The 12,201-nt window shown below is 43.5% G+C and overlaps 1 protein-coding gene across 1 annotated transcript; it reads left to right on the top strand.

The window, feature by feature from the left end:
* Positions 1 to 307: 307 nt before the first annotated feature.
* Positions 308 to 8,174, top strand: LOC139433554 (butyrophilin subfamily 2 member A2-like). The gene is given in 2 exon segments (XM_071202602.1): positions 308 to 376; positions 7,524 to 8,174. Coding segments are annotated over 2 exon segments (720 nt in total).
* The last annotated feature ends 4,027 nt before the right edge of the window (positions 8,175 to 12,201 follow it).

Genomic DNA, 12,201 nt, shown 5'->3' with positions numbered 1-12,201 from the left:
CAGGAGAAAGACACAACACATCGCTCAGAAAACCCTGAAGATCTATCACTGCACCCGCCTGAGGAATGTTCTGATTATGGGAGACTTATGAGACACATGGAGGAGTCTCCACCGCCCGTCACCCCCCCCCCTGTCAACGCCTTTGAGGATACTCCGTTCACCCTTTCACCCTCGCCCACCCTCCTGGAGATCGTTGAACACACGAAGGAGATACAGAGGGTTGGCACCGATTCCTTCCTGGAGTTCAAAGACCAAACTAAGGCGATACGCAGGGCTGGCAGCATGTCCTTTACCCCTTTCTTCAACGATGCCCACCAAAATCACTGAAGCAGAGATGCGCACCATCTCCCCCGTCTTCATCGAGAAAGCATCTGCAGTCTCCGAAGCCTGATAAGAATGTGTGTGTACAAAATGCAACAAACTCTTACTGATATGTGCTGGGTCCAGGCTCAAGGGCGTATGGCACTCTGAACTCTTTCCAGGACATGCCGGGGCCCTGCCTGCCTGTAGCTTTGCCGATATCTGTGTTGATAGGTAACAGATTAAGAGCGGTGAATCAGCTTAGAAACAGGAAGCGCTCAAACGTTTGTGTGAGTTTATCTAATTTAGCAGTGATTCCATGTCAGCCACAGCTTGTTACAAAAAACATGACTGATAGTGTGTTTAACGAACTTAAACTAGCTTTATTAAATGTCAGGTCTTTGGCAGGAAAAACATTTTTAATCAATGATTTTATCACTGAGCACAATCTCGATTTTATGTTTTTAACAGAAACTTGGATTGAACAAAATAACAGTGCAGCTGTTCTTATCGAATCAACCCCTCCCAACTTTAGTTTCATGAGTCAGGAAAGAATGCATAAGAAAGGAGGTGGAGTTGCTATTCTGTTCAATGATTCCCTTCAATGCAGGAAGACATCGTATGGACACTTTTTGATTATTTTGAATATGTGGCCCTTCAGCTGAAATGCTCCTCTCGAGCTCTGTTCCTAAATATCTAAAGACCACCCAAATACTGGCAAGAAAATATCTCCATGGAGAAAGGCCATGACCGTGAGAACAGAAAAAAGAGAATGTCGAAAAGCTGAACGCAGGTGGCGAAAAACAAATCTCCAGGTTCACTTTGAAATCTATAAAGAGAGACTTGGCCTTTATAATTTGGAATTGAAAAACGCACGACAATCGTTCTTCTCTGACATCATTACCAAAAACAAAAACAACGCACGTGCCTTGTTTGCTACCGTCGACAGACTAACTAACCCCCCAGTGTCAGTAGCCTCTGAATTTCTATCCACCAGGGCGTGCAATGATTTTGCCTTCTTCACTGACAACATTCAGAACATCAGACAAGCAGTCAGTGCCTCTGCATCAGGAACAGCAAATGTGTTGTCTTTGTGTCCACTTAACATCAATTCAGACATCATGACACAATTCCATCAGATTAATGATAAAAACCTAGAGGACATTATTCAACTTCTGAAGTCCTCCTCCTGCTGCCTTGATATTATTCCAACAGGGTTTTTCAAAAATGTTTTTCGTTGCATGGCCTCAGATCATTGAAAAGGTTGTTTTTCAACAGTTGAGTAATTTCTTGCATTTAAATGACTGTTTCGATGTGTTCCAGTCAGGCTTTCGTCCAAACCACAGCACTGAGACTGCTCTTGCAAAGGTCTTTAATGACATCCACTTAAACACAGACAGTGGCAGAACTTCAGTGTTAGTATTATTAGTAGGGCCGGGACTTTAACGCGTTAATTAAGATGAATTAATTACACAAAAATTAACGCATTTTAATCGCACTTATTTTTGCACAGCGGAACGTTTCTCACTGGATGAGTTTCAGGCGTACCGATTATACTGGAGCACCAACTAACGTTCGTGACTTCAGCATGGGACTTCAAACAACAACAAACCACGGTGAACAATAGTCAAACATGAACGGACAAGCTGATGAGACCGCTTTGGTCGGCCCCGTGGAAGGGACATTTTGTTTTAAAAAACGGACGGATGGAAGCGTCGACAAAAGCACGGTGGTGTGCAAATTATGCAAAAAAGAATGTGCATATCACCGCAGCTCATCAAGCCTAAAGTATCACCTAAATGCAAAGCATGTAGCAGCTAGCATGTAGCAGCTAGCGTGGACGTTAGCCCGACTCCGAGTGCAAGGAACCACACCCTGACCCAACCCACACTCAACCAGACGACTGGTTTCAGGGCCAGGATAAGTGAGTCCACGTCTGAGAGAATAACCAGCTCCCTGGCTCACTGGATGGGCTCGACATTAAGGACTGCCCGATGGCCCGGGGCCATCTAGTGTTAGCTCGGGCAATGAGCCTCACCTGCTGGTTGCCCGATCGGGCAATCTATTATGCCAGTCTCATGCATATATTTAACGCATTTAACGCATGTGCAGAATGGCCCGCCCCATACGTCCCACCAGTGGCAGTGCCAGGGTATGGCTGGGGTAGGCTTACCTTACCATACCAAGAAATGGCTTATCCCCACCATAAAAGATGATGTTAAAGTAAGCAAAATAAAGTCTGCCAACTCACGCGGCGTAAATTGCACAGACAGCAGTTAGTAAGATTGATTTCAGCAGCCACTTGTCTGGAAATACCGAAGACTAGAAACGGTTTGGAAAACTTTTGTCACGTAGTGATCGTCTTCTCAATAGATCATCTTTGATAATGTCTTCTGGCCAATCAGAATCAAGATAACGGCGTGGTGTTGTTGCAGGAAGTCCCGATACATCGATACAACATTAGGTGTTGATAGAAATCAACACGTAATGAATTAAGACCCCACGGTTTGATGATTGATAGGTGTGTGGGCTGTCTTTCATTTTGACACAAAAATGTTATAATAAACATACATACTGTATGTTAAATGGATATATCCGCCTTCTTTCATTTATCTTTCCATTCCCACAACAATATACATAAATAAATGGCATATTTTGGACATAGTTCGAATGGTGATTAATCATGATTAATTAATTTTTAAGCTGTGATTAATCTGATTAAAAATTTTAATCGTTTGACAGCCCTAATATATATATATATATATAATATATATATATTGTTGAGATCTCCATATCAGGTTGAATAATTAAAACGAAAGTTAGTTATAATCAAATATCAATTATATTCTTGTATAACCCACAACGAAAATGCTTCATATTTTAGGTTTTTCTATATTTACAGTATAAACAAAACACAAGTGGTTTGTTAAATTTAGTGTGAGGCCTATAATGGTTTATGGGTGTCACTGATAAGGGAGAAGGCAGTTTCTTCCCTCTCTCCCTCACAGCAGTACATAGGGATGGGGAGGGGGGCTCCTGACGTAAGGAGAAAAAGACAGAGGCCCCAAAAAGGTGGTTATGTCAAAGCCGAGAATAATATTTTTCAGTCCTGCAGAGTAGAGGTCATGACCTTTTGTGTGTCTTATGAGATAGCCATAGAATATGTCTGGTCATGTCCAGTCCTGTACATCAGAGGCCACGTCCAGTTTCCACAAATATGGGTATGAAGGAGGTGTCTTTAGGTTTTATATCCTGTTGTTGAGCATAAAGACACTGGCGGAGAGGGAGAAAGAGAGAGAGGGGGGGGCTTCCCCTGGTATACTCTCTCCCGGTAAAAGCTCTGTCCCTCAGAGCTGGGTTTTTGCTCTCTGTAAGGTTCTCTCAGACTTGGTAACTATTGCTTAAATCTCTGTGTATTGAATGCTGAGGGAATGGTTTAGATGAAAGTTTTGAATGGAATTCTTAAACCAATCATTCTTTAAATGTGTTGGAATTCTTAAGCCTACCATTCATAAATGTGTCGGGATTTTAGAACTAATTAGAGAACCTTCGCCACCCACACGAGGAAATTATTTTGGATTTTGTCGGAAGACTTTAATGGGTGAACTATGAATTAAGGTTTTAGATTAAATAACCCCAGCATGATATGTTTAGTATGATTATAATGTTGTAAAGAGAGAAGGTAAAAACCCTGTATAAGTTTGGACCTATTTTTCTTCAAATAAACTGATCCCACCTTTTGGACTGGGACAACTTAAAGACACCTGTGCTCTCCTCTCCTGCTTCAAAGGTAAGACTGCACCCTGCCACACTCACACTTAGGTAGGGCCACACCTCATTACTGATATCAAAATCCTTCAGGATCGCTTCAACACATTAAAAAGAGTTGTCTGAATAGAAGCAGCAGTTCATTGAACCTGGTTCTTCAGGAGTCAGTTGAGGTGAGATCTTGCTGACGTTGGTGGATCTGAGCCAAGCAGTAAACTTACATGGACTCAATAACTTCGGTCGGGTCAATTAGTAGATCATTTACCGGAATAAATTATCAGCTCCTCCCGACTCTTACAATATATATTTATATATATATAATATATATACTGGTACAGGGACGTGCACAGACATTTGGAGGGGCTATTGCTCTAAACTGAAAAAGGGCCTCCCCCCGAAAAAACCCACAAGACCTTTTGAAAATTGTAACTTTTTAATGTGAAAGAACCCAAACAATTATTACACTAAATTGAACAGCAATTCACATCTCATAACAAAATAAGCGAAGGCGACTACTTGCATTCGGTAACTTGATTTTAAAAATGAAAACCAGGGACATTTTTGTTTTGCGGTCCATATCTCATTAAAATATCTAATGTTAGTAACTATTAAAGACAACATGGGGACAATTCTGTTCTAATGTAGTTTGACCATTGTAACTGCTGTACAGTCCTACAATGAAGTGGGACATTGAACTGTTCACCCGTGAGAGGGCGATCAAGAGAAGAGAGCGAGCGGCCCCGTTGAGGGAGTTTACAGATGAGAAGATACAGAAAGACAGAAGCACAATAACAACAAGTAGGCTATATGTAGGTGTTTTTTGTAAATAACCGACGGTATCAAGTCCCCTGGGTTGTCCCTTATACCCTAAAGCCCCTGTCACACTGTCCCGAAGTTGACACCCGATGGACACACGCATATTGAATTGTGAATTTCGCACGAAGATGGCCCCGAACCACACACGAAGGCAACATTTACATTACATTTAAGACATACAACTGCAACAAAAGTAACACAAACAATTATGTTAAAGTACTATTATACTGTACTGATATTTTCAGACTTTGTTCTTTACTTTATCCGTATTTATATGTAGAATATATTACGTTTTCTCCCTCATGTTGTTGTTTCCATAGCAACAACAACTTCCTGTCAACTCGCCTTCAAAATAATATATATATCCTTTTCAGTTTCACAGAACACAAATTGGGTTATTTACATCATATGTTTACATGATTTTGTTGTGCAATAAAACAACCCGATGGACACACGATAAAGGAAATGTTCAAATTCGGCTGTGATCGTAGCAACATCGGGCCGTTCGTGAGGCATCTAAGCATCGTATGACCGCTGGTGGAGTTTCTCAGGCTCCGGCAGCAACTTCGTGAGCGGCAACTTCGTAAGGCACTCGTGAGGGCATCTTGTCAAGTCGTGTCAACTTCGTGTTATCATCGGTGCATTCGCCCTCACTCTGATCAGGGCGAATGCCCGATGGCACCGATGATAACACGATGCCCTCACGATGGCCTTACGAAGGGCAACATGGACACACGAATTCAACACGAAAATGAACCTTCTCAAGGTCCTTCGGCTATTTGTTGGCATGCCAAAGATTTTGCCACCGCTCACATTTAGTGTTTAATTACAAATCCTGTGATGATACAGCCATTCATTGTCTTTACAGTTATACAGCTTGAAGTCAAAGGGCAACGCTACTCTTAAATGTACTTCCCATTAACTTATGATCATATCTGTACATTTAAAGCATTGGTTTGAATAGAGTTGTGTTGTATAAAGTCGTCACTTGGCATCACTATCACACTGGACAGAATCGCAGCAGGTCTGTAAACAGGAGCAAGCGGCCCCTTGAAGATAATTTGAATGTGGGTAGCTACGAGTGCCATCTTGCGAGGTTTGGGTGTAACTGGGGCAGATGAGGTGCGTGTCAGCAGCAACGGTAAAAGCATCGTAGTTAACCGAAAGAAGTTTGAATGCGTTTGTTCACTGCAATAATACCAGGTTCCGGTGCCCATCCCATTTCGGTGCAAGAAATAGTTGCGTCTTCCTCGTCAGATTCCATCGTCATCAGGTGCCGACACTCACGCTAAGCCTCTACTTGGTGGTAGAAGTACAATACAATATTCTAGTTATACTTGTGTGTTTCTCTGACCGCACACATACACTAAACCTGCTCCATGGCTGTATTACTGTGCTGTTGTGTTGATATTAATAAGTTAAGGAAATCAACCGCTACCAAGAATCGTGTGTGTTCTTACCGACACCCCAAAGTGTAAGTCACTCCGAGTGAAACCTTCCCCCATACAGTCCTACCTGAATCCCTATTCAATAGGACTCCTTGAAAACAATTCCTTTTTCCAAATAACTGAATTGGTTTTCTTTTGTTCTTTCCGTCATTTTCATTGGGACGGGTGGCGGAGTGGTCTGTGCATCTGGGGAACTCCAGTTCGAAACCCGCTCCCGCCCCACTGCGTCAGGCCGTTGTGTCCTTGGGCAAGACACTTCACCCGGATTTGCTCCTGTGGGTAATGTCCACAGTACATGTATAATACCAATGTGTACTTGTAAAAGCGCCTCGATGACTTGGCGTGAAGATGGACGGTGTGGCGCAGTGCGCTGTGCACTGATCATCAGATTAAGGGGTGAAACCCGCCGCCGCTGCGTCTGTAAAGCCGGTGTGTCCTTGGGCAAGACACTTCACCTGAACTTGCTCCTGTGGGTATTGTCCACAGTGACCATTGCATGTATAAAACATATGTGTGTAATGTGTATCTGTAAAGCGCTTTGAGCACTGGAAAAGCGCTATAATAAATGCAAGGAATTATTATTAATTATTGAGCTGAAGTAAACATACCACTGATTGGCTAAGAGTGAGTTTGGGCTTTTAGGGAGGAGCCAAAGCACACCACTGCAAAGGAAAGGGGTACGCTGAATGTACGACCCAAGACAAAACGAGAGCATAATGCGAAACAGAATGCAGCACAATAATCTTTTTATGTCGATTATCTTGTATTGTCAGGAGCACTTATCGTGTGTCAGAAATGTGCACAATCCTCTACTCTGTGGTTTAAGATGGAATGACTTAATAATTACAATTCAAGCCTTACCTCTGCAAGAACTCCAGGGTAGCTCCCAGTTTTGATCGCTAACAAACATCAGCATCAGCATCAGGGCGTCGACAACATTCAGGACACTTCCACTGATGATGGTCTGGTCCTCTGCTATCATGTAGTGTCCAGCTGTCAGGGGAGAACTCCCTTAAGGTGCACAAAGGAAAAAGTCACAAAAAAATTATAAAATCCCCAAAATATTCGGTGCAGATTGTTTATATATTGTTTTTACTGGTGATCACATGGCCAATTGTATTTTAGGAATGATCATCTCCTGCAGCTTTCTTTTCTTTCTTAAGTGTTTCCTAATGTGACACCATCAAATAGAAGCAGAGAGAGACAGAGGAACAGGCTGAAGGCTTCATCAAAGAGCTGGAACAGGAAGTCTCTGAGCTGAAGAAGAGAAGCTCTGAGGTGGAGCAGCTCTCACGCTCTGAAGACCAGCTCCACCTCCTCCAAAGCTTCACGTCCCTGAACGCTGCTCTATTCACTCATGACTCAACAGACGGCGATATGTTCCTAGCTAACTATGAGTATGAAGTTAGGACCGCTGTGGATAAACTGTTTGCTGAGGTGGAGCTGAAGAGGGTCCAGCAGTACGAGGTGGATGTGACTCTTGATCCTGATACAGCACATCCTAACCTCATCCTGACTGATGATGGAAAACTAGTTAAACATAGTGAGAATGTATGAGACGATCCAGACACATTTAATAAGTGTGCTAATGTCTTAGCAAAGCAGAGTTTCTCTTCAGGACGATTTTACTACGAGGTTCAGGTTAAAGGGAAGACTGACTGGACTCTAGGAGTGGCCAGAGAGTCGATCGACAGGAAGGGAGATATCACAGCGAGCTCTGAGAAAGGTTTCTGGATGGTACGGTTGAGGAAGCAGAGCAGGGGTTGCACTGCTGAACCTTCACTCAATCTCTCTCGGTTGTGTTATTGTGAGAAGGTGGTCCTGCAGTCCGTCTCTCTCTGAAGTCTCAGCCCAAGAAGGTGGGGGTGTTTGTGGATTATGAGGAGGGTCTGGTCTCCTTTCATGATGTTGACTCCTTATCTTTCTTACAGTGCAGACGCTTTTCTGCTTGCTCCTGCCTCTGCTTACTTTTTATGCTGATTTTCCTATTCTTATTCTGTGAACACTTCGAGCAGCGGCTCCTGGATATTAACTTATCACTGGGACAGTTCATCTTGTAAATAGACGGAGGGTTTCAGCCATATTTCAACATTTTTACGACGTCCTCAGTCTTACAGTAGCGTGGCATAGCAACAGCTAAAGCCTGGTAGGCTACTGCATGCTATTTAGCTTAAGCTAGTTGGTAGCAAAATGCCTCCGTTCTCTAAAGATGACTTCCACAAACTTCTACAGAAGATGGCCGTGTTGGAAATGAAAATGCAACGGTTGGAAGTTAACGTGGAAGTGAATGGACTATGTTGTGGGAATGACACCACTTTACCAGTGTTGCAAAATAATGAAAAAGGGTATGCTAACTCACAGCTAGTTAGCAGCTACAAGGATTCCAAGGAACAGGAGGGCTGTGTACCGGGTAATAAATCTACAAGTGGTAGTCCTCCCTGGAACTCTCTGGGTGCAAAGCCTAAGAGTAAATCATTTCCGCTCTGAAATCTGTGATGCGACCAGCTGGCCTGCATTGTTATCATCACCCAGGAAGAGCGCCTCTTCTATTCCTACTAGGAAACAGCCGTAGACAGCTGCTAAAGGGAGAACTACAAAAGATCCTCCTAAACCACCAAGTGTGCCAATCCAGAACAGATACGCTCCGCTGACCGAGAGCTGGAGATCTCTTTCTGATGACCTGGATAACCCGTCCTCTTCACACAGCAGGGTAAGGACCAATAGCTACTCCAAAAGTAAAAGGCTAGAGGGAGAGCTAACGACTGGGCCTGAAACTCTGATTGTGGGTGACTCTGCTGTAAGAGATGTAAAAGGTCTGTGTAATAAGAACAACACCAAAGTACTCTGTTTTCCTAAGGATACGGTCTCTGACTTGGCTGAGAAGATCCTGCATATTGGGGCTGAACATCCGACTGTGAAGAATGTGGTACTGCACATTGGAACAAATGATGTTGTGAAACAAGAGTCAGAAGTGCTGAAAAAAGACTTTAAATGTCTGTTGGAAACTGTCAGCTCTCTAAATGCAGATGTGTTCATCAGTGGCCCTCTACCGCCAGGCAGAAGAGGAGTGGAGAGATTCAGCTGATTGTTTGCACTGAACACGTGGCTTTCAACTGCCTGTCCTGACCATTCTGTCCATTTTATTGACCATTTTAATTTTTTCTGGGACCGCAGACATCTATTCAACTGCCTGCGTCAAACATCTGTTTCCCTCTGCCAAGGACAAGCGGCAAAAGGAATCCAACAGGAGAAAAGACACAACACATCGCTCAGAAAACCCTGAAGATCTATCATGCACCCGCCTGAGGATGTTCTGATTATGGGAGACTTATGAGACACATGGAGGAGTCTCCACCGCCCGTCACCCCCCCCCTGTCAACGCCTTTGAGGATACTCCGTTCACCCTTTCACCCTCGCCCACCCTCCTGGAGATCGTTGAACACACGAAGGAGATACAGAGGGTTGGCACCGATTCCTTCCTGGAGTTCAAAGACCAAACTAAGGCGATACGCAGGGCTGGCAGCATGTCCTTTACCCCTTTCTTCACGATGCCCACCAAAATCACTGAAGCAGAGATGCGCACCATCTCCCCCCGTCTTCATCGAGAAAGCATCTGCAGTCTCCGAAGCCTGATAAGAATGTGTGTGTACAAAATTGCAACAAACTCTTACTGATATGTGCTGGGTCCAGGCTCAAGGGCGTAATGGCACTCCTGAACTCTTTCCAGGACATGCCGGGGCCCTGCCTGCCTGTAGCTTTGCCGATATCTGTGGTTGATAGGTAACAGATTAAGAGCGGTGAATCAGCTTAGAAACAGGAAGCGCTCAAACGTTTGTGTGAGTTTATCTAATTTAGCAGTGATTCCATGTCAGCCACAGCTTGTTACAAAAAACATGACTGATAGTGTGTTTAACGAACTTAAACTAGCTTTATTAAATGTCAGGTCTTTGGCAGGAAAAAACATTTTTAATCAATGATTTTCATCACTGAGCACAATCTCGATTTTATGTTTTTAACAGAAACTTGGATTGAACAAAATAACAGTGCAGCTGTTCTTATCTAATCAACCCCTCCCAACTTTAGTTTCATGAGTCCAGGAAAGAATGCATAAGAAAGGAGGTGGAGTTTGCTATTCTGTTCAATGATTCCCTTCAATGCAGGAAGACATCGTATGGACACTTTTTGATTATTTTGAATATGTTGGCCCTTCAGCTGAAATGCTTCCTCTCGAGCTCTGTTCCTAAATATCTAAAGACCACCCAAATACTGCAAGAAAATATATCTCCATGGAGAAAGGCCATGACCGTGAGAACAGAAAAAAGAGAATGTCGAAAAAGCTGAACGCAGGTGGCGAAAACAAATCTCCAGGTTCACTTGAAATCTATAAAGAGAGACTTGGCCTTTATAATTTGGAATTGAAAAACGCACGACCAATCGTTCTTCTCTGACATCATTACCAAAAACAAAAACAACGCACGTGCCTTGTTTGCTACCGTCGACAGACTAACTAACCCCCCAGTGTCAGTAGCCTCTGAATTTCTATCCACCAGGGCGTGCAATGATTTTGCCTTCTTCACTGACAACATTCAGAACATCAGACAAGCAGTCAGTGCCTCTGCATCAGGAACAGCAAATGTGTTGTCTTTGTGTCCACTTAACACTCAATTCAGACATCAGTGACACAATTCCATCAGATTAATGATAAAAACCTAGAGGACATTATTCAACTTCTGAAGTCCTCCTCCTGCTGCCTTGATATTATTCCAACAGGGTTTTTCAAAAATGTTTTTCGTTGCATGGCCTCAGATCATTGAAAAGGTTGTTTTTCAACAGTTGAGTAATTTCTTGCATTTAAATGACTGTTTCGATGTGTTCCAGTCAGGCTTTCGTCCAAACCACAGCACTGAGACTGCTCTTGCAAAGGTCTTTAATGACATCCACTTAAACACAGACAGTGGCAGAACTTCAGTGTTAGTATTATTAGTAGGGGCCGGGACTTTAACGCGTTAATTAAGATGAATTAATTACACAAAAATTAACGCATTTTAATCGCACTTATTTTTGCACAGCGGAACGTTTCTCACTGGATGAGTTTCAGGCGTACCGATTATACTGGAGCACCAACTAACGTTCGTGACTTCAGCATGGGACTTCAAACAACAACAAACCACGGTGAACAATAGTCAAACATGAACGGACAAGCTGATGAGACCGCTTTGGTCGGCCCCGTGGAAGGGACATTTTGTTTTAAAAAACGGACGGATGGAAGCGTCGACAAAAGCACGGTGGTGTGCAAATTATGCAAAAAAGAATGTGCATATCACCGCAGCTCATCAAGCCTAAAGTATCACCTAAATGCAAAGCATGTAGCAGCTAGCATGTAGCAGCTAGCGTGGACGTTAGCCCGACTCCGAGTGCAAGGAACCACACCCTGACCCAACCCACACTCAACCAGACGACTGGTTTCAGGGCCAGGATAAGTGAGTCCACGTCTGAGAGAATAACCAGCTCCCTGGCTCACTGGATGGGCTCGACATTAAGGACTGCCCGATGGCCCGGGGCCATCTAGTGTTTAGCTCGGGCAATGAAGCCTCACCTGCTGGTTGCCCGATCGGGCAATCTATTATGCCAGTCTCATGCAGCTCGCGGATCCAGTAATGAGTGACCCGACAGTAAAACTAAACATATCTATAACTAGTTTAGGTAGTTTGAGAGGTAATTAAAATAGCTACGTGTGATATTCTAACCTGAAGTGTGTGTTATGCAGATCTGCGTGTCGAGTCTCGACTCGTCAGCAGCAGCTGATCTCTCTCCCGTCAGATCAGACTTCACTCGCGTTTATGTCCATATCGATCAGATGCAGCTAGTT

The sequence above is a fragment of the Pseudochaenichthys georgianus genome, unplaced genomic scaffold, assembly GCF_902827115.2.
Source record: "Pseudochaenichthys georgianus unplaced genomic scaffold, fPseGeo1.2 scaffold_615_arrow_ctg1, whole genome shotgun sequence".
NCBI lineage: Eukaryota > Metazoa > Chordata > Actinopteri > Perciformes > Channichthyidae > Pseudochaenichthys > Pseudochaenichthys georgianus.
The sequence above is the reverse complement of the archived record's forward strand: the minus strand, read 5'-3'. Positions and strand labels throughout refer to the sequence as shown.